At 49.5% G+C, this 22315-nt stretch overlaps 1 protein-coding gene across 1 annotated transcript in view; it reads left to right on the top strand.

Annotated features, from left to right (window-relative positions):
• Window positions 1–22315, top strand: part of LOC102247024 (transcription activator BRG1) — a gene marked incomplete at its 5' end in the record, with an annotated part of 41011 nt that overhangs the window by 5107 nt on the left and 13589 nt on the right. The window contains 11 exons of the mRNA XM_005861389.2: window positions 142–255; window positions 1143–1250; window positions 2357–2443; window positions 3271–3317; window positions 4407–4573; window positions 6609–6772; window positions 9071–9298; window positions 9566–9664; window positions 9921–9998; window positions 10708–10926; window positions 15251–15504. Of these exons, the coding sequence (XP_005861451.1) occupies window positions 142–255; window positions 1143–1250; window positions 2357–2443; window positions 3271–3317; window positions 4407–4573; window positions 6609–6772; window positions 9071–9298; window positions 9566–9664; window positions 9921–9998; window positions 10708–10926; window positions 15251–15504 (1565 nt within the window). The remainder of the gene's footprint in view (window positions 1–141; window positions 256–1142; window positions 1251–2356; window positions 2444–3270; window positions 3318–4406; window positions 4574–6608; window positions 6773–9070; window positions 9299–9565; window positions 9665–9920; window positions 9999–10707; window positions 10927–15250; window positions 15505–22315) is intronic.

Genomic DNA, 22315 nt, shown 5'->3' with positions numbered 1-22315 from the left:
ATCCTCTCTGTTTTCCCTTTCTGTTTTGCCAAACCCCATAAAACAGAAGGCAGTCTGTGAAGGCAGGGCAGGGCACAGGGTGACTCCAGATGTCCCCCCTTTGGAAGTAACACTCAGTTTCCATTTCTCGTGGCATGCCAGGTGGACTTAAACGAGGAGGAGACCATCCTCATCATTCGTCGCCTCCACAAAGTGCTACGGCCCTTCCTGCTCCGGCGGCTCAAGAAGGAGGTTGAAGCTCAGTTGCCTGAAAAGGTACCATGAGGATTTTAAGTAGAAGAAACCACAGTGCAGAGCTTCCCTAGGGTGGGCCTGGCCAGGTGGCTTTCCTGTTGTCCCTGGCCTGTGGTCTCATGGTCCTGGCCTTGCCCTGTCATTCTGGAGTAAATCCATCCCAGGGATGGCTGCTCACCCCCTCCAGATCACTAAAGTGGAAGGCAGGACTGGTAGGTTAGAGTACAGAATCCCACCTGTTGTCAGTGGGTCAGATGCTTGGGCAGGTCCTGCCCAACTATGTCACAAGCTCAGCTTGGGACCATGGGCTCTCAGGGCTGCTCCCCAATCTTGAAATGGCCCTGAATTCTTGCTCAGGGAACCAGTACCACAGTGGGCCCCAAGGGCTCCCTTTCCTTTCCCCCGGCAGGGCTGGGGTTCCTGGCCAGTTACCCCTCTAGTCATACTTGGAGAGGCCTTTAGAAGGTGGCCACATGTGTCCCCAACAGAGAGGCAGCCCATCTCTTTCCCCAGAGTTCCAGGGGCTGGCTCTTATTAGGCTGCTGTGAGCCACATGCCCATCTCTCCACTGCCCAGGTGGCTGTGGAGCTATCACTGATCGGGCCTGAAGCTGGAATCAGTCTTCGTTCTTGCTGGAACCTTGAGCACTGAGAGTGGGAAAGAAAGGGAGCGAGCAGATGCCGTAGGGGCAAGAGCAGTCCAGGACTCCCCCTCCATGTTTCTCTGTCCTGGTGCATCACTTCCCTCATGTCCCCAGCTGTTGGGGCCCTTTCACCATCACCCCTGTGTGCCTTGATCAGAGCACACATCCCAGGGCCCAGGATGCTGCCAAGAGATAGATGCACTCAGGTGGGGGATTAGGCTCAGGACCCCTGGCCCCCCCCGATGGCGCTGTGTGTCCCTTACAGGTGGAGTACGTCATCAAGTGCGACATGTCTGCTCTGCAACGTGTGTTGTACCGGCACATGCAGGCCAAGGGTGTGTTGCTGACCGATGGCTCTGAGAAGGACAAGAAGGTTTGCCCAGGCCCCACTTCCCCACCTAAGTATCCAAGGCGGGTGGATTCGGGGCAGCCAGGTGTGTGGGGTTGTGCACACTGTAACCCGCAGGTCTCCCACCTTCTTGGAGCTTATTGTTGTGGTCTAGGCCCCATGAAGTGGTGATCCCGAGGGCATTGCAGAGCTATTGTTTAAGTCATGGCTGGTGTCAATGGGCTCAGTCAGTAAGGCTGCGGGCGCAGAGGCTCATGGGCCAGTTCTGGGGCACACTTAGGGCCCCAAGAGCCTCCCAAGTCAGATGTTGTCTGATGTCCTTTTTGTTTATGAAATGTTAGCCTCCATGGGTGTGACAGTGGCAGCACAGGGCCCAGCACTAATTCCCGCAGAATTAGAATGTTTTAGTGAGCCCCACCTTCCCATCTGGGAAAAAGCTGCCCCAACAGCCATGAACACTTAGCCCTTTCACCTTTTTAGCAAGTGACATTGGGCAGGGGGGTGGTGTTACAGTGGAGAGGAGTGGGAGCTGGGCTGGCTGCTGACTTCTGGGATTTCTCTGAGGTCCCAGTGCCCCCCTACCCCATCCTTTACCTGAACTGAAATTATCATCCCGGGTCTCTTGATTCAACACCCAGTACCTCAAGCTTAGCCCTACCTCCCCATTTCCTCCTCTAGATGTTTTGTTAGGGCCCTTTTGTACCTGAGCTATGGCAGCAGCGTTTTTACAGGTTTACTTCTGTCCCACGGCACCCACTTACTCCTGAATCCTTCCTTCACCCTGTAGCCAGCAATCTTCCTAAGTTATGACCCATCCGGCTGCAGCCCCCAGAGACTTGCCACAAGAATGAGGCTGGCTTCAAAAAGCGTTTGTGACTCAGCCTTAGCTGTCACTCTTATTTCCCTTCCTTCCCACCTTCCATCCCTCCAGTGCGCCGGGTAGTCTCTGCTCCCCCCAGAGCTGGTTTCAAGCCTCTGAGTTTCCACAGGAGCCAGTTCTTCACTCCTCATTTCTCTGCCACAAGCCATACCTGCCCCTAAAGCTTCTCCTTCCACAATCCTCTTTCCACCACCCATCCCTCCCCATCCTGGGACAAGGCCTGACGTGGGACTCTTCTCTTCCTCTGCAGGGCAAAGGCGGCACCAAGACCCTGATGAACACCATCATGCAGCTGAGGAAGATCTGCAACCACCCGTACATGTTCCAGCACATCGAGGTGAGGCCCCCCCTCTTGGTGCTGCCCTGAGCACCCATCACCGGGGATAGCCGGCGCCACTGATCCCATAGGCAGAGCTAGATTGCTTCTCCTTGATAACTTAAAAAAAAAATAGTTTATAATATTTTAAATAGACAATGCCTGTACATTTATCTCTGTTGATTTGCTGTTTGCAAGTGCTTATGGGAAAGAATCAAAACAGTGTAGAAAAAATGTGATAGAAATGGAAGTCCTTGAAAGCCCACCCTATGATAACCACAGATTATTAGGAAACTCCTCTCTGGGTCATTTTTCACCTTGTGGGGTCACACTGCCTCTGTTCATTGATGCACTAGCATTTCCCATTCAGTGACATGTGGGGCCATCCTGGGTCATTGCATCGACTCAGAGCAGCTTTCCTCTTCAGGAAGTCTCCGGGTCATACCGTTTTGGGCCACGGTGCCCTTTAAGAATTTGGATTCTTGTTTCTGAAAAGCACACACATACATGTTTGTGTTTTGGCGTAATGTTTTTGGGTTGTTGGAATACCTCTGGTGCCCCTAGGATTCTGTTTCCGCAATCCCAGGGTGGTCTCCGGTGCACACTCCCCTTGTGTGCTCATTTTGGTGGTTGAGTGTTATATCATGACTACCTTTCCTTCATTGGAAAAACACGGGGAAGGGGCATACACGGGTAGGATAGAAGAGGTGTAGTTGACATCTGTGGCTTCAGAGCCACTGTGGGCAGGCACTGAGCACTGGGGTGAGGGGTCAGAGGCATGGTGCTGGGCAGCACTTTTCTGCCCGTCCCCCTGTCCCCCCATTGAATTGTCTCTCATTCCATTGCAGGAGTCCTTTTCCGAGCACCTGGGATTTACCGGTGGCATCGTCCAAGGGTGAGAAGCTTCCCTGCTGTATGGGGTGGGCAGGCGGGCCATGTGGTGGTGTTTCTCACATGTTTTGTTGGTTCTGTTGCTATTGTTACATTGGTTTGGTTTCAAAGGCATTAAGTTCATGACCGAAAGTTTAGAAAAAGTAGACAAATTCAAGGAAGAAAATAAATCCTCCACACGAGAGTTGTCCACCATTAATCCCAAAAGGCAGAATTCCTAAGGTTGAACCTGGTTTCCAGGCCCCACTCTGCCACCTCCCCCAAGGCTCTCTGAATGTTACCAGCTTTCTTCACCATTCTGAGCCTTAACTCTGCCTGCCAACAGGGAGATCCTCCATATGGTGTGCTGCCCACCTTGCCATGGGTGTGCTTTCCCTGGCATTGTTTATAACCTTCAGCCCAGGCTTCATTAAGCCCTGGTGTTCGATGTGGAAGCTGCATCTAGATTTCACCATTGCCAGCAGCCTTGCTAACACCATCATTTCTCTGGGATACTAAGCCACTTCCAAGAGTAGAGGCACTACATCAAAAAGTAAAACATTCTTCTGAGTTGTCCTTTTTTATTCCGAATTGCTTAGTGGGCTCCCACAGATGTGGGTTTGAGTCCTGGACCAGGCACTGCAGCAACCGTGTTACGCTGTCCCCAGCTTCGGTTTCCACATCTGGTAAACTAGGGGTAGTAGATTGCAGTGACTGAGAGGAGCTGCAGTGACCATTAGCCCTGTGTGTGGCTCAGTGTGGGCACTCTACAGTGTGAGCTATGGCTTCTGGTTCTTTAACAAAATGGAGACGTTGCAGAGTTACTAATAGCGTCTCTTCTCACAAGTATCCAAGTTGGATGATGATTACATGGCCACCCTTGACCAAGGATGGCCTGAGTGTGTTTTAGTTGGGTTGAAATGGCTTTGCTGAATCTTTATGGGGTTAGGGGATCTGCCTAGGAAGTCACTTGTGTGCCCTCACCCCTGATGACCAGCCCGTGTAGGCTGGCTCAGTTCAGCCTGGAGACGGGACCGTGCCTCCTCCTTTGCCCACCTACTATGTGCCATTGTTAACATTGTGTGTATTCTTCCCTCCTCCCTCCACTCACCAGGCTGGACCTGTACCGAGCCTCAGGGAAATTCGAGCTCCTCGATAGAATTTTGCCCAAACTTCGTGCCACCAACCATAAAGTGCTACTCTTCTGTCAGATGACCTCCCTCATGACGATCATGGAAGATTATTTTGCGTATCGTGGCTTTAAATACCTCAGGCTCGATGGTGAGTCTGACCAAGAGAGACATTTGTTAAGGGGTCTCTTTATCCACTGCTGGCAGAGCTTCTGGCCAATGTGCCCTCCCTTGCAAGGCAGGACGAGGTCCGAGCCCCTAGGTGTCCCAGCAGGAGTGAGTGTAGCAGCACGCTCAGTGACACAGGCTCTCAGGGCTACAGGGAGGGCTGTATTCTCCTCCTGTGGGCACAGCTGAGCCAGGGTTCAGGTGATGCTGGAGGGGCTTTCCTGGGCTCTTGGTGCCTTTGTCCTTGACATACTCTCCAGGTGCCCTTCTGCCTGCGCAGTGTCCCCAACAGAGAGTTCCAGGGGCTGGCCCTCATTAGCTGCTGTGAGCCACATGCCCATCTCCACTGCCCAGGTGTCAGTGCCACTCTCACTGATCAGGCCTGGAGCTGAAACCAGGCTTGTTCCTGCTCAAACCATGAGCACTGAGTGGGAAAGAGAGGAGGGAACTGGATGCTGCAGGGGTAAGAGTAGCAAGACCCTGGGAACTGCTTGGCTGTGACCCTGCACTCTCATAGGGAGGCCAGTGTTCCTGCCTTTACCCCACCACACGGGAGCCTGGGGCAGGAGTGGACTGAGTGAGATGCTGACAACATGCAGTCCCCATCCTCTGTCAGATGGCAAGAATCAATGGTGTTCATGAGAAAAATGAACTTGAGTGCCATTGGGGTGAACATGGTTAAGGTAGTTTCTTCATTCCCCGCACAACTCAGAATCTTTATCTAAGCCTATTGCCAAGTCCATCTCCATGGTCAGATGCCCCAAACGTCTGTATCGCTGTGTTGTCTTTCACTCTGCATCTTGTGGTTTCACAGACCACGGACTGGTGGTTGCTGGGCTGATTATCGGTCCCAGAACCTGCCCTGAATCTTGCCTTCCTCAGCCCATTCTTGGACTTTTGTCCAGGGCAACCTTTAAAAACACAAATCTGATCATGGGTCTCACCTTACTCTCTCTCTGTGCCTTGGCCTCTCCAGCTGCTCCATCCTCTGGGAGGGCCCGTTCTTTTCTGTGTCACCATCCCAACCCTCCAAAGGACAGGCTGTACAGTATTTGGAAAGCGTGTTTTCACCCACCTCAGTGCCCGTCCACCTACCCTTTTTCCCTCCTTTCTTCCATGACGAGTTATTTCCATAAGGATGAGGATTTTGTGGGTTAAGCATGATTCATCCCTAGTACTTCTCACGGACACTGCCAAACGGATAGAAACTAGTAAAGAATGGAGGAAGGGGGCTCAGTGACACATTATATAAAAATAGAGCCTTCCACCATCAGAGTGGTAAGAGTAAGGGTGCAGGTCAGGCACCTGGGGAGGTGGCCCCTCCTCCTGGCCCTGTCCCTGCCCCACTTGAGGCCTCAGCCCCTCCTTAGATCTGTTGTAGCTGTGGGCACATCTGGAGGGCAGCGGGCCTTTGCACTGTTCATTGGGACCTGTAGGTGAGTGGCAGGAAGTGTTTAATTTTTGTTTCATCACCAAAAATGACTCCTGAATTTGCCAAGGTACCTCTGCTCTGAGCTGGCAGCAATAGCATCGTGAGTACTTACATGCCTCTCTGGTACTCATGATGCTGAGGATCTTGTCCTGGGCCAACACCTGAGAGTCCCTGTAACTCTTAGAAGCCTGTCCTGCCCAAAGGGAAATGAGCCGCTGAAATAAGACACCTGTGTGCTTGCATGTAGGCGATTCTCTCTGAACCAAGAAATCTCATTGCAGTAGGTTTGAGGGCAGACTCTTGGCCTCTGATCAGTTGCTGGGGAGCCCTTGTTGCCTGGGTGTTTTCTGGGCTTCAGCCCCCACCTGGTCTAGTTCTTGCAGCATCCCTGTTTTATACGGAGGAGGCGCAGCCATCTTCATGGGGCTCATTCTTTCCTTCTGGGATGGGGAGAGTGGCTTTTAGTGGTGTCACATGTAGGTGCAGTCTCTGTTCTCCAAAGCACATGTTCCTCTGTGTCTCTCTTTGCTACTGCCTATCTCCCCCTCAGTCACCCCACTAACCCTGTTGGCCTTGTACCTGGCAGGAACCACAAAAGCGGAGGATCGGGGCATGCTGCTGAAAACCTTCAATGAGCCCGGCTCCGAGTATTTCATCTTCCTGCTCAGCACCCGGGCCGGGGGGCTCGGCCTGAACCTCCAGTCAGCTGACACTGTGATCATTTTTGACAGTGACTGGAACCCCCACCAGGTAAAAGCCCCTGGTGCCCTGGGTGGAGAAGCTTGAGGCTCAGGGAGAGCCTCATGAACGCCACTAGCCTCCTTGAAATCTCCCAGGCCCGGGAGCAGCACCTACAGTGCTTGATGCTTTTGGAGAGAAGCCCAGATTATATTCATTCCCCTCTGTTTCTCAAACCAAAAATAGCTTTTTGTTCTGATATGACAAAAATATATTCCATTGTTACATATATAAAAAGAAGCCTGGCCCTAGCTGGTCTGGCTCAGTGGATAGAGTGTCAGTCTGCGGACTGAAGGGTCCCAGGTTCGATTCCGGTCAAGGGGACATGCCTGGGTTGCGGGCTCGATCCCCAGGTGGGCGTGCAGGAGGCAGCCAATCAGTGATTCTCTTTCATCATTGATGTTCCTATCTCTCTGTCCCTCTCCCTTCTCTGAAATCAATTTAAAAAAAAAAAATTCTGGTATTAACACACATGTGGACAGAAAATGGAAAAGGCCCCACTCCTATCAGCTGGCAGTAATCGTTGCTGTTTTATGATGGATGTCCTAGGCCGTTTGCTTTTGTAAACAAAACCTGGGTCATCTTTTATGCACTTTGTGTACTGCTGCTCTGTTTCTTACCTGTATACATTCCATGGGGACACGTGCCAGTAGGTGCAAAGATGTGATTTTAGAGATACAATAGTTTTAAAATATTTAACTTTTTCTTAACTTTAAAAATGGAAAATATCAATAACTCAAAGTTAATGTAGAGTCCATTTTTCCCCTTCCCCACCCATCCTGCTCTTCTCTGAGTGTATGCCAGCATCTAATATGTGTGTTCTGTTTTTCACAAAAATATAGCATTTTCCAGGACATGTCCCTTCCCTTTAGCTGCTGGGGTGTTTCATCTCTGTGTGAGCATTAATCAGCTGCTGGCCGTCCCAGCTTACAGTGGCTCTCAGACTTTTAACTCAAAGTCCAGTTATCAGACATCTGGGTTCTGGTGTTTGGCGTGACCACTAGCCCCCTCAGCGAGCCCTATTATTGCACTCTCAGAGCACCAGCCAGGTCAACCTTGAGAGGTGGGATTGCTTGGTTCATGGGTATGTCCCCTTCATGATATAGTTGCTTCTGCCCAAGTGGCCTCCAGAAGGCTTCCAGGTTTCTTTCCCACTGATGGCATGTGAGTATACTCTTACCACAGCCTGGTGGCACCCATTATCAGTGTGTAAATGATAGCCCATCTGATGGACGAATACCCTGGGTGTTTGCTAGCATCCCTTTCTACTGTCAGCTTGGGGACTAGTTCCTGCCTGGACTTTGACAACTGGCCAGTTTCCCAGGAGGTGGTTGGGGTGTGCCTCTACTGTCAGCAAGCAGGCAGCAGGCAGCAGGCAGCAGGCAGAAGCTCCTGTGGAGCCCTGTCCTTCCTCTGTCACACTGGGCAGTATCAGAGGCCACTAAGCTCACTGCAGGGATTGGGAGCTGCCATCGAGTGCTGGCCCTGCCAGGAAGCATGCTGGCCAAGCCAGGGCACCCAGCAGTGGAGAGAGGACACTCCTGTCTCCAAGCAGGTGTGACCTCTGTGTCCCCCATTAGGTACTAATTTTGAGTTCAGCCCCAAACAGCCCCAGCCCCCTGGCACAATATTTCGTGGGATCCCTCCTGGTTCTGTGCTGGGGGTGATGATCGAAATTGAGTTGGCAGTCACGGCTATGACTTTATCAGAGCTTGTTCCACACCAGGCACTGGACTGAGCACTCAATGCCCATTCGCTCCTCTCAGGTACACAATAGCCAGGAGAGTGGCTCGCGTGAACAGAGTGAGACCTGAGGTTCAGAGAGGTTGAGCTCGGGCCTGGTTGCACAGTAAGGAAGTACTAGGGTCCACAACGAAAGTAGGCATCGCCAACATGCTATCCAGCTTTGCCCCCATCCTGTTAATGGTACCATGATACAGTCACGCTGAGCACAGGGCCCTCCTGGGGTAGGCAAGAGGACCCATGCATTTGCGATAGGAGCTGCTTGGGATATAACCACCCAGGGGTTGTCCTCCCAAACTGTGCTATCTTCTTGAGTATTTCTCAAGTTTCACTAAGAAAGTGACACTTCTGCAGGAACTCAGGATGAAATCTTCCTGGCACAGGCTCCCGATCCTGTACCTGAACTCCCAGCCAGGCGGCTCCTGGTTGGGACTAGCAGAATGGCCAGGCAAGAGGCAGGCACAAAATAATCAAAAGACCCCACCTCTCCCAATGGCTTTGCAAGGTCAAACACCCCCTTAAAACTCTAAAGTGCTTGCTCGGGACTGACCAGTGTTTCTTCCTCAGGACCTGCAAGCGCAGGACCGAGCCCACCGCATTGGGCAGCAAAACGAGGTGCGGGTGCTCCGCCTCTGCACAGTCAATAGTGTGGAGGAGAAGATTCTGGCTGCGGCCAAGTACAAGCTCAACGTCGATCAGAAGGTGATCCAGGCTGGCATGTTTGACCAGAAGTCCTCCAGCCATGAGAGGCGTGCCTTCCTGCAGGCCATCCTGGAGCATGAGGAGCAGGACGAGGTGAGGGCAGCACCGGCCCCCACCCCTTCCCCAGCGTGAGTGGTGAATGCATGAGTGGCTTTCATTTTTGTTTTTTTACCTTTTTTGCACTCTTTTTTTTTTCTTTTTTCTTTTTTTGCATCCCTTTGGAGTAAAGGGAGTGTGGGCTGAAAGGAAAGAGGATGAGTACTTGCTTTTTCTTTGAAGTGGTTTTTTTTTTTTCTAAACTGCTGGTGAAAGACGCTGGATTGACAGCCCTGGAGACTGAAGTCCTCTATTTATCCACAGAGCAGACACTGCAGCACGGGCAGCGGCAGTGCCAGCTTCGCCCACACTGCCCCTCCGCCAGCGGGCGTCAACCCCGACTTGGAGGAGCCACCTCTAAAGGTGAGAGGGGTAGTTCAGTCTCCATGCCCATTCAATCCTCGGCTTCTCGGCTGAGATGGCCAGCAAGGGCCCTGATCCCACGGAGCGTGCGTGTGCGTGTGTGTGTGTGCCTCTCGCTGCTGTGTGGGTCGCCATCCACTGCAGCCGGACTGGGACCACCAGCTCATTTCCCATGGATGCCGCCGCTCGCCTCCGAGCCCGGCCACCGCCCATCCTGGCCTCTCCACCCTTGAACTAATGATGGGAAATCTTGTAGGAAGAAGATGAAGTGCCCGACGATGAAACTGTGAATCAGATGATTGCCCGGCACGAAGAGGAGTTTGATCTATTCATGGTAAGCACCACAGGCGGGAGTTGAGGTGGCATTTCCGCCTCACACACCTTTAGGGAGCTCAATTTTCTACCCATTTGAAACTGGGAGCCTGGAGGGGTTCACATGCCCTGCCCTGATGACTTCAAACAGAGCAAAAACTCTCAGTGATGTTGGAGTCCCTGGGTGATAATGGAGCTAGGGGTGGCCCCACAATGCCTCTTAATTGACCCATCTTTCTTCCATGTCCTAAGAGTGTCAGGGGGGTAGTGGACACACACCTAGCCATCCTTCTCATTTGTGACCCTCAGTACCTGTGCTCTTGAATTTGTTGAGGCTCTGTCTAAAGCCAAGGGTCTGGTGAACACCTTGGCCACCAATACCTCATGCTTCTGGATGAGAAGTATGGTATTAGTTTGGGCTCTTGGCCCCAGCAGGCTTTGTGCCTCCTGCAAGACTATACTTTGAAGCTGTCACCCCATTTCGGCTCCCTGATGCAATTCGTCAGTCCTTCCCAGTTTTCTCTGTCCCTAAAGCAGAGCCCCTAGCCAGGGCCTGAAATAGGAGCCAGGCCACCTTGGCCTTAGCAATACCCAGAGCTGCTGTTTGACTGCTGCTGGGGCATTGGTCCCCGAGGCCAAGAAGCAGCCCCTTATCAACATCCCTTGAATGTTCTCCTGGCTCTCCCTGTGCTGATGCCTCTCCTTGTCCACACCCTCTCCTTGCTCCCCAGCGCATGGATCTGGACCGCAGGCGTGAGGAAGCCCGCAACCCCAAGCGGAAGCCACGCCTGATGGAGGAGGATGAGCTCCCCTCCTGGATCATCAAGGACGATGCGGAGGTGGAGCGGCTGACCTGCGAGGAAGAAGAAGAGAAGATGTTTGGCCGTGGTTCCCGCCACCGCAAGGAGGTGGACTACAGTGACTCACTGACGGAGAAGCAGTGGCTCAAGGTATATGCCAGAGATGGCCGGCGAGGAGCAGGGCTGGGGGAGGAGAGGCTCACACCACGATAGCTCAGCCTTTGTTCAAAACCTGAGCGTGTTTCTTTCAGCCGTTCTTGGCTTTCATTCACGGCAGCAACACGTCTAACATAGGGTCAGGTTTGCTCAATTCCTCCCGACCAGAGACAGGAAAGAGCACCAGTGCCATCCCCAAGCAGTTCAAAACTCACTGCTGTATGTAATTGGCCTCTTCCGTGTGAGGGTTCACCTCTTCATGAGGTTAGAGTAAAACATTGCCGATCTCAGCATGGTGCAGGTCTCCTGAGCGCCGGTCTATAGGAAACACAGCCAGAGATTAGTGAACAATCAGTTGCTCTGCCAGCTGCTCACAAATGCTGATGGGGTCAGGTAGCCCCGCTTTGGACACATCACCCCAAAAGTACGTCACCTTAGGACCTGGACTCCTAGCCAGGCTGGGGAGGAAGGAGAAGGAAGTGAGCTGCCGATGAGACTGCAACCACAGTTACTAATAGAGGTGATGTCAACACTCGTTTTCAGCAGGTAGCACCCAGCACTGTAGCTATAGTTGCAGAATGCTGAGTCAGGGCCCCAGCCCAGGGCCCACTGCATGGACACTGGGATTGTAGTGATAAATCAGACCCCCCCCCCCATGTTTGGGGGCTCTGAGTGCAGAGGTAATGATTAAAAAATCCAACCTGGAAGTTGTTTCACAAAAATGTCCCTGAAGCAACTCTTCCCAGAAGGTTGGTGATGGCTTTTGCTGCACCCTGCTGAGTGCCACATCCCAGAATGAGAGGTGCTGCCTCTGATCGTACACCCTAGGGTTCCCTTGGGTTAACTGGGACCCGGTCCCTGCCTACGAGCTCAGATAACCCCAGACTTGGAAACTCACCCACTGAGATATGCATGAGAGGGGCCGTTGAAACATGCCAGGGAACCAGGCAAACCTTTGTGAGGGGTGGGTGTAGTGTCCTGTTTTCTGGCCCAGGGCTCCGGGGCCAAGAAGAAAACTCCTGATGAGGGAACTTAGGCCCAGTTACAGATCTGTATCAGCTTCCATGGAGCATTACCACCCCCACATTTTTGAGACACTGAGTGCCTTTTGCCATATGCTACTAATGTTTTATATACATTTTTTGAAGGTGTAATTTATATGCTGCAAAATTCACCCATTTAAGATGTACAAGTCAATGGTTTTTACTATATTATCAGTCTTGAAATTGTCATCACAAACCAATTTTAGAACATTCTCATCATCCCAAAAAAGAAGCCCTTTCCTCTTTAGCTATCTTCCTTCCCTTTATTCCCCCTTGCCCTTGACAGTCACCCTATTCTGGACATTACATAGAAATAGCATCATGCAACATGTGATCCTTTGATGTCTGGCTTCTTCTGGCTTCTTTCACGAGGCAAAGTATTTTCATGGTTTATCCATGATATAAGCACATATTCTTTCTTATCAAGGCTGAATTATGTTTTATTGTACGATATACCACATTTTTATCCATTCATCAGTTGATGGACACTTGGGTTGTCCCCACTTTTTGGCTATTGTGAATAATGCTGCCATGAACATTTGTGTACACATTTTGTGAGGACGTGTTTTGATTTCTCTCAAGTATATACTAGAAGTGGAATTGCTGGGTCTCAAATGGTAATTCTATGTTTAACCTTTTGAGGGACTGCCTGTTTTCCAAAGCAGCTGCACCATTTTACATTCACACCAGCAGGATATGAGGGAATTTCTCTGCATCCTTGTTAATACTTGTTATTATCTCTTTTTTATTTTATTCATTCCAGTGGTATAAAGTGGTGTCTCTTTGTGGTTTTGAGTTCCATTTTTCTAGTGGCTAATGGCATTGAACATCTTCATGTGCTTATTAGCCACTTGTATATCTTTTTTATAAGTCTCTTATCAGATGTGTGATTTGCAAATATTTTCTCCTGATCTGTGGTTTATCTTCTTCATGGTTTCCTTTGGAGCACAAAAGTTTTTAATTTTGATGAAGTCCAGTTTATTTTTCTCTTACTGCTTATCCTTTGGGATCTTGTCTGGGAATCTCTCACGAGATGCAAGGTCACAAAGATTTACCCCTATATTTTCTTTCAAGTTTTAGTGTTTCAGCTTTTACATTTGTACCCGTGATCCTCTTAAGTTCATTTTGTATATAGCAATAATTTAGGGTCCAACTTCATTCTATTACCTGTGGATATCCAGTGGTCCTAGTACCATTTGTTGAAAAGACTGTTCTTTCCCCATTGATCACATAGCTTTTTATATGTCATACGCAATAAAATTTACATTAATAATAAATATGTTTGCCCAAAACAGGCACTCTCCTCTCTTAGTAGTGGATGTGTAATGGGCATTACTTTTTTGATAGGCACTCTTATCCCCTATGTGCCAAAATCCTTCAGAATGTTGCTGGCTGTTGCCTTGCAGGCCCAGGGACCAGAAACCCAGATATTAGATATTCCTAGGGCTGCCATAACAATTACCACATACTTGGTAGCTTAAGACAACAGCAATTTATTCTTTCACAGTCCCTGAGGGCTAGGGTTCTAAAATCCAGGAGTCAGCAGGACCCTGTTTCTTCCGAAGGCTCTAGGGGAGAAGCCTTCTATGCCTCTTCCAGCTTGTGGTCGCCCTGGCATTCCTTGGCTTGTGGCCCCATCATTCCACTCTCTGCCTCCATCTTTACATGGCCTCTACCCTGTGCCTCTGTGTGGCCTTTCTGTCTCTCCTAAGGTCACCCTCATTGGATTTTGAGCCCACCCTAACACAGGATGAACTCATCTTGCTTGATTCTTAAGTAATAACATCTGCAAAGATTTTATTTTCAAATAAAATAACATTCCGAGGTTCCATTTGGATATTTTGTGGAACAGTATTTTTTGTTTTTTAATCTTCACCCAAAGATATTTTTTCCATTGATTTTGAGAGAGAGGAAGGGAGGGAGAGGGGGAGAAAGAGAGAGAGAAGCATCACTGTGAAAGAAACACATTGATTGGATGCCTCCCACATGCGCCCCAACCAGGGCCGGAATTAGACCTGTAACCCAGATATGTGCCCTTGACCGAAATTGAACTTGTGTCTCTGGTGCTCGGGCCGATGCTCCAACCAGGGCGGGGGACAGTATTTCACCTACCCCACTGGGCCTGCAGTACATGCCCTCCCCTGTGCTGACCTTCTTTCAGTCCCTCCTGCCTGCCACAAGCCCTCCATACTGTTCCTGTGGCCTGGATGTCTTTTCCTCCCCCCACCCTTCAGTTCTCAGCTCTGTGCCACCTCTTCTAGGAAGCTCCTGAACCTCTAAGCAGGACAGGTCTGCTCCACAATCAGAGCACCACTCACCCTTCTTCCTGGCACTTGACCCACGTTTGTGGGAAGTCTGTCTGATTCTGTTCAGTGCTGTCCTCTGTGCTAGGCCCCCTGCCCATTTCATAGTCACAGCTGATAAATGAGAGACGAATGACCAGCACATCCCTTTGAGTCCAGCCCCCCTCTCTTTATGATTCCAAGCTCCCCTGGAAACCTGGCTTCCCTTCCCTTTGTTTTAAACATGCAAATTACTTATTCAGAATGAATAAATCGGGATCATTTTAAAATTAACATTGTACGCGTTGATGTCCTTCAATTCAACAGCTTCACTTCTGTAATCTGTATAGAAAAGACAGATGTCAGTCATGCCATTATGTAGAGTAGTCACACTTGCCCCAAATAGTGGAAATAACCCAAATGCCCATGAACAATTATGGCCCTTTTTGCAATAAAATACTTAACAGGCATTAAAAATTATGTTGCAGAAAAGCGACAGGAAATGCATCCAGGATATAGTAAGCATAAACATGAGTCATGGTGTGGTACGTGGATACAGTTCCATGCTGTCTCAGTTGTGCACATGTACGTGGGAAGGGCAAGGAGATCTTGGAGCTGGATGGTGGTGGTGGCTGCACACAATGTGAATGTACCTAATGCCACTGAGCTGCGCACTTAAAACCGTTTCACCCCAAACTTTAAAAAAAGATGCAGCGGGTCCAGAGAAGTGTTAATAGTGTCACCTCTGGGTGGAGGGATACAGGAGTCCATTACACGGGAGTGAAAATACTACTCTTTAATTTTTAAAGTACAACCCTCTGTTTGTGAAGGACAGGCGTGGGTGGGGTGTGCTCTGGCCTTTCGTGGCCTTTTGGAGCCTTTGAGAGCCCTGGTGTGTGTCCTGCCCCAGCCAGAACCCATGGGTTTGCGCCGCGGCCTCTGCTTGTCAACCTCGGTGCTGGCTGTCCTATTTTACCACTATTGACCCTGAAGGCCATCGAGGAGGGCACGCTGGAGGAGATCGAAGAGGAGGTTCGGCAGAAGAAATCATCGCGAAAACGCAAGCGGGACAGCGACGCCGGCTCCTCCACCCCGACCACCAGCACCCGTAGCCGCGACAAGGACGAGGAGAGCAAGAAGCAAAAAAAGCGTGGGCGGCCACCTGCTGAGAAGCTCTCCCCCAACCCGCCCAACCTCACCAAAAAGATGAAAAAGATTGTGGACGCTGTCATCAAGTATAAGGACAGGTAAGCTGAGGAATGGGGTGGGTGGGTGGATGCTGTGGGTCCTCAGGTGCCTTTCCTGGCCTCCCATGTGCCTGTGAGACCATTCCACAGTCATTGGTTAAACAAGGAACAGACAAGTGGTGTCAGCATGGGGAGAGGGAAATAGTGTGGTGGGGAGGCCAAGAAGCCCTGATGGAAGGAGGTCTGGGGGTGAGTTCTCCAGCAGAGGCAACAGCAGGTGGAGAGGCCCCAGGACGATGAGGTGTGGCTGGTGAGATTGAGGTTAGTGAGGAGGCGAGGTGGAAGGAGAGGAGTTTGGTGCTGTGATGGGTGCCAATCTCATGGCTGGCACTCATGACTATGGTGGAAGCCAGAGTTGCTGGAGCAGAAATGGTTTCTGTTCCTTCTGTAGACTACCCCCATCCTCACTGCCCTGTCCACATACTTGCATGACAAGCCCAGTTTTCATGCTGGGTCATTGGAGGTCCGCCATGTGTTGGCTGGCTGCTCCAGGCACTGTGAGCCCTGCCCTCACAGGCACCAAATACAAGAGAGTATGTGTTTTCAGCTTCAGTGGATCTGTTTGTGGAGCACAAGTACCATTTAAATAATAATAAGAAAATAATGGTTCTCCTGCAGCCCTCCAAGGAGAATGTGCACATTCTGCCAGTGCAGGGTGGGCATGCGGAGCTGCAGAAGGTGGCCAGGGGTACACGGCCTGCACCTTGCCCAGAACTCTGTCTGTGCTCCCACTCTCCAGTGTCTTACTCCACTTCCTGGTACATACCCGCCCATATGACTCTCTCCATAACAAGGGTTGTACAGCTCGATTTTATAGTAATACTTTGCAGGTAGTCGTGAAGCAAAGTAAGGGAGAATTTTAATCTGTAGCAGTGGAAAATGTCAAGGTGTGAGCCATTAGCACATCATTTAGAGAGATTCTTACCAAGCGTGACATTTTGGGGGTGGTGATGACTGGTATCCAAATAAAAAATACAAATTGACCTTTAAAAAGAATCTTACTCTCTGGCCGGTTTTCTCAGTGGTTAGAGCATTAGCATGGAACAGTCCTGGGTTCCATTCCATTCAAGGGCACATATCTGGGTTGCAGGTTTGATTACCAGCCCCAGTTGGGGTGCATGCGGGAGGCAACCAATTGATGTGTCTCTCTCACTTCGGTTTCTCTTTCTCTCCCTCTCCCTCTCCCTCTCCCCCCCCCCCCCCCCCCCCCCCCCCCCCCCCCCCACTCTCTCTAAAACACCAATGAAAAAATACCAAGTGAGGATTAACAACAAAAAATACCTTATCATAGCCCTGGCTGGTGTGGCTCATTTGAGTGTCGCCCCCATGTACAGAAAGGTCGCCGGTTGGATTCCCGATCAGGGCACATACCAGGTTGCAGGTTCGGTCCCCAGTTGGGGTGCCTACAGGAGGCAGCCGATTGATGTTTCTCTCTCATATAAGTGTTTCTCTATTTTCTTCTTCCTCCTCTTTAAAAATCAATAAAAACTTTTTTTAAAAAAAGAATCTTATTATCAAAGAGGAACAAATGATGAACTAAAAGGCATATTCGAGTTCATCTGCTCGACCTAAAAATGTAATTAGTGTCAATATTGAGAAGAAAATATTGATGCTAATTTGCTAACTTGACCTTTGAGGGAAACTCCACAAAGAAAAATGTAAAAGGTGAAATATGGAATGTGTAAAAACCCAATGAAAACAGTAGACTCCACCCTTCCCAGTGATTCAGTTGATTGGAACATCATCCTGTGCACCAAAAGGTTGTAGATTGGACTTCTGGTCAGGGCACCTGCCTAGGTTGCGGGCTCAATCCCCAGTTAGGGTGCATGCAGGAGGCAGCCAATCAATGACAAAGGACATATCCTAGGGTGAGGATTAAAAAGATTCTCTCTAAAAAAACAGTAGAGCCCATGTTTTTTCCTTAATGATGTTCTTGTGAGGGAAACTTAAAATTACCAAAATGAAGAAGACCCTTGAAGGTCAGTGGGGCAAGGATGGACTTTATGGAAAGTCATGCTGGCCTTTTGGATATCCATGCGGAGAAGAACCTTGATGCTGCCTCACATTATATACATATATTAGTTTAAAATAGATAATAGATATAAATGTGAAGGGTACAGTTCTAGAAGGCATGGGAGAAACTCTTCGTGGCCTTGAAGTAGGCAGACTTCCTCAACAGAACACAAATGCCACCACCCATTAAAGACTTCACTAACAGTAAGAACAACTGTTCATCAAAAAACACACTGCCCAGCGGGTATGGCTCAGTGGTTGAGTATTGACCCATGAACCAAGAGGTTGCTGGTTTGATAGCTGGTCAGAGCACATGCCCGGGGTTTCAGGCTCGATCCCCAGTTGGGGGCGTGCTGGAGGCAGCCGAGGATGATGTTTCTCTCGTTAATGTTTCTATCTCTATCCCTCTTTCTCTCTCTCTAATTATCAATAAAAACATTTTTTAAAAAAGATACACTCACGATGATAGTGAAAACTGCCACAGACTTGGGAAAGAACACCCAATTTTAAAATGGGCAAAAGGCATGAACAGACATCTTCTGGAAGAAGATGTCCCCATGAGCAGTCAGCATATGAAAAGGTGATGGGGATCATTGCATCAACAACATCAAATGAGTGTGAGATGCCTGAACAGAATGGCTACAATTCCTTTGAGTGTATGAAGCAGTTGTACCTCACACTACTCAAGATGACATAAAGTTCAACATAAAGATGAACTTTCTGACCCAGCAACTCCAACCCTGATTATAAGCCCAGGAGACCTGAGTGCATGTCCAGCAAAGACTTGTACAAGCACATCCACAGCAGCTATGATAGTAACTGCCTCCAATGAAGTAGCCCAAATAGTGTCCACCTCCAGGAGAATGTGTTGATGGCCCAATTGTACAGCAGAATTCTAACAGCCACAAAACCAGAAATACCACTGCTCCTTCAATGAATCTTACATTCTGTTGAGTGAAAGAAGCCAGAAACTAATGAGTACCTACTGTGTGCTTCCAGTTATATGAAGTTCAGAAGCTGATCCACAATGATGGGCATTGAATAGTGGTTACCTCAAGATGGGTAATTGGCAGGGAAAGACCATGAGGGAGCTTTCTGGGGTATTGGGAATATTTATCAGTCTGAGTGTATACGTGAAAATGTTCATAAAGGTATATACTTAAGATGTGTGCAGTGTCCTGTATAAAGTTATACCTCAATTTAAAAAAAAACACTTGGAGCCCAGCTGGCGTGGTTTAGTGGTTGAGGATCAACCTATGAACCAGGAAGTTATAGTTCAATTCCTGGTCAGGGCACATGGCCAGGTTGCAGGCTTGATCCCCAGTGTGGGGTGTGGAGGAGACAGCCAATCAGTGATTCTTTCATCATTGATGTTTCTATCTTCCTCTCTGAGATCAATAAAAATATATTTTAAAAAAGAAAGAAAGAAACACTTGGAAATGGCAGCCTGAATTTGTTAATGGGGCGTTAGATATTTTCAAACCGAAACATATCAGTATACTTTCTTAGTCATCCTACAACTCACTGAAAAACCTTTCTCAGTCTCATATTTAGCTGTATATCATGCGCCAAAAAATGGCTTCCACAACAAATAGTTGTTCTCCCACCCTGTGTAAGGTTGGATGAGAAATCAGCCAATAAATGAAAACTAGCTTTTAGGGTTCAGTGACCCCTTGTAAAGACTGTTCTGTTGCAGAATGCTGAGATCCTGGTAGGGATTCTGAGATCCAGTTTGATGCTCCCAGCTGATGTCAGACCCACGTGGCAGGACACCTTATCAGAGGGTATGATGGTTTACATTTAATCTCACATCCCCCTGGTATGCATAGTGTCACAGAACTTGGAGTTCTCCGTTAGACAAGAAAGAACTATAAAGGAGTTACAAGGGGGACTGCAAATGTGACTATTAAAGGAGGCTACCATGCCCTGGCCTTGAGAAGCATTTGGTTCAAATTTGGAGCACGGCCGTCCACTTGCTAGTTTGCTGGTGGTCATACGGGAAGAGATCAAGTGTGCACATAAACTCAGGAAAACAGGCGGTTTTCCTGGTTGAAAAGTTACCTCACTTGGCAGATACTTTCAAAGACGTTTGGGTAGAAAGTTTACCTACTTAATGGATAATATTTCTGATGTTCTTAAAAAACTGAATTTGAAACCATGGGGAAAACAACAACGTGGTTCACCCTGTTGAGGGGTTAAGTGACAATCCATAGACCACCCTCACTTCTGACACCTCTGCAGAGTTCAGGGGTCCCCAAGACCAGCCTCAGGCTTGAGGATTCTCTAGAAAAATCTCAGAGCTCTCTGAAAGGTGTTATACTTGTGATTATAGTTTATTAATTACAGCAAAAGCATACAGATTAAAACCAGCTAAAGGAAGAGGTACATGGAGCAGCATCCAGGAGAGCTCCATGCCTTGAGCTTCCTCGCCCCACGGAGTCCCAGACAGCACTGGCAACATCATGAAACAATAGGCACAGAGCATTGCCAGCTGGGAATCCTTGGTGTCTGGGGTTTTTATTGGAATTTAGTCACATAGACACGACTGACTGCCCATGTGGCAGACATCTCCAGCCCCTCTGTAGGTCGAGCCGATACCATATGACGCAGTGCCCCTGCCCTAAATCACATTCTCAGACTATCTGGGCCCAATGTGCCCATCAGGCAGGACACTCCAGGGGGGTTGAGAGATGGTCTCCCAGGAGCCAAGGGCGAAGGCCATATCTCTCTCGGGGATAATTTTTTTTGCAACTACATGTCACACACTGGGAAGGTTCCAAAGGACTGGTCACTGTGCCACACCAAAGAACTGGGGTGCAATAAAATTGGAGGTTGCCTAACTCGCACTTTCTTGTCTCAAACTTTCAATTGCTCCTTTCCAAAAGAGAAAATGAAACTTTTGGATTTTTTTTTCGTTGCTTTCTAGAACCCTATAATTAGCTAAATTCTATACTTGAGTTCAATCTAGAGCCTGAGGAGAGAATGGTTACAACTGGGTTTTTCCTAGACCCCAAAAAATGTTATCAGGACGATGTCAGCTTTTGAAATCAGAGTCAGGAGCCTGCCTTGTGGTGCTGCTGTTACTGACCAGAGGGACCACAGGTGGGAGCCAGGGTTGCACCTTGATGCGGTGACTCACATGAAGTGGCTCAGCTGTGCCTCTGCTGCATGTCTGAGCAGGGATGTCCTTCCGTCAGCTGGTATCACTCCAAATGTTGCTTTTCACTGTTTGTTTCAAGATGCCCCAGTTATATTTAAATACCAGTGCAATCTTGTATAATACTCCCTTTGTATTTACATCCTTGTCCATATGAAGGCAATGTCCTGTCTTGTAAGCTTAGCTTACTTCACATGTGTCAGATTCAGGGCTGCCTTACCCCTCCCTCCCAAGACCCCATGCGCCCTGTGAGTGGCACTTCCTGGAGTTGTGTGGGTGTCTGGCCTTCACAGCCATAGCGGCCTCAAATGGGTTGTAGTGAAAATGCACTTTGCGCAGTAGGGCCCCTGGAGAGTATAGTACTGTGCCTTTAACCTGTGCTGGCACAGATGGCTCCAGGGCCCTGGTGGCCTCAGGTAGAAGTGCTTCATAAGCAGAGCCTGAGGACAGCAGGAGCCCACCAGGGGAGAGGGAAGGATTGTCACAGGAAGAGGAGACAGCGTGTGCAGCCTGGAGGCTGAGTGCACAGGTTTCCCCGACCAGAGGAAGCTGAGGGGCCCCCACAGGGGTCAAGTCAGGGTGTCACAGGTGCCTTCTTGATGATTAGAAATCTCAAATGGCATCAAAGAATCCACTGGTCAACAGCTAAAATCGAAATCTGAATTAAGGAATTAAGTTGGAACTAAGAGTTTGCACTTCAAACGTAAACATACAAGTAAGTCAGGCTCCTGGGTCAGGTTGGTTCTTAGTCGTGGGACTGTGAGTGCTGCCAGTTGGTGTCTTCGTTTCTTGATCCTTCAGAAGCGCTGTCTGCAGAAGCCAGTTAGCAGGTGTGCAGATACCCTGGGGGCCTTGGGAAAGTTTTCGGAGAAGTGCATTTGCTGAGGTGCTGCCTCGGCAGGCAGGCCCCAGAGGGCCCCATACAACCTTTTGTGTACCCCCAGGCCGCAGTAGCTGTAAGGGCTGTGGGACGAGTGTCACAGAGATCTGGTTTCAATGTGCATGTCTCTGCCTATTTCCAAGTCTGCGGCACAAAAATTGAAGCCCCTGTGTGGGGTTATAGAGACCCCCAATGAGATAACATGGGCCAGGCATGCCACTCAGAGACCACTGTGAGTGAAGAAGCGCCCAGCCAGATCCCCCGTCAGCCCAGGCCTGGACCTAATGGGGACTGCCCAGGGCCTGCAGGCCTTTCCCTTTGCCCCTGCACCTCCATTGTTAGAATCAAAAAGAAGGTGACTCTTCAGAGTTGAAAGGTTATGCCTTGATTTACAAGAAAAACTGGAACAACTTAACAAGCCCAGGGCAGGTTGTCAGGTTGAAGCATTCTTAGGAGAGGTCACTACAGGTGGCTCCAAGATCCTCAGGACCGGCCCCTGGAGGGGAGAGGGCAGAGGGTGGGAGCTGTACCCTGAGGGGGCAGAGAGGCCTCAGGGTTCTCTAGCCCTGAGAAGGCCAGATGGCCCTTCATCTGGAGCCCCAGCCCAGAATGGATGTCTCCAGAGGAGGAGGCGGCTCTGCCTGCGGGCCCAGGTCTGGGGTCAGCGCTATCTGCTCGGCACCCAGCCGGGAGTTTCACCTGAGAGGCACTGAAATGAGATGTCTTAGAAAAGTGCTGATCCCATCATCAAGCCCCGGGCC

The sequence above is a fragment of the Myotis brandtii genome, unplaced genomic scaffold (genome assembly GCF_000412655.1).
Source record: "Myotis brandtii unplaced genomic scaffold, ASM41265v1 scaffold1496, whole genome shotgun sequence".
Classification (NCBI taxonomy): domain Eukaryota; kingdom Metazoa; phylum Chordata; class Mammalia; order Chiroptera; family Vespertilionidae; genus Myotis; species Myotis brandtii.
This window is presented reverse-complemented; position numbering and strand designations above follow the sequence as displayed.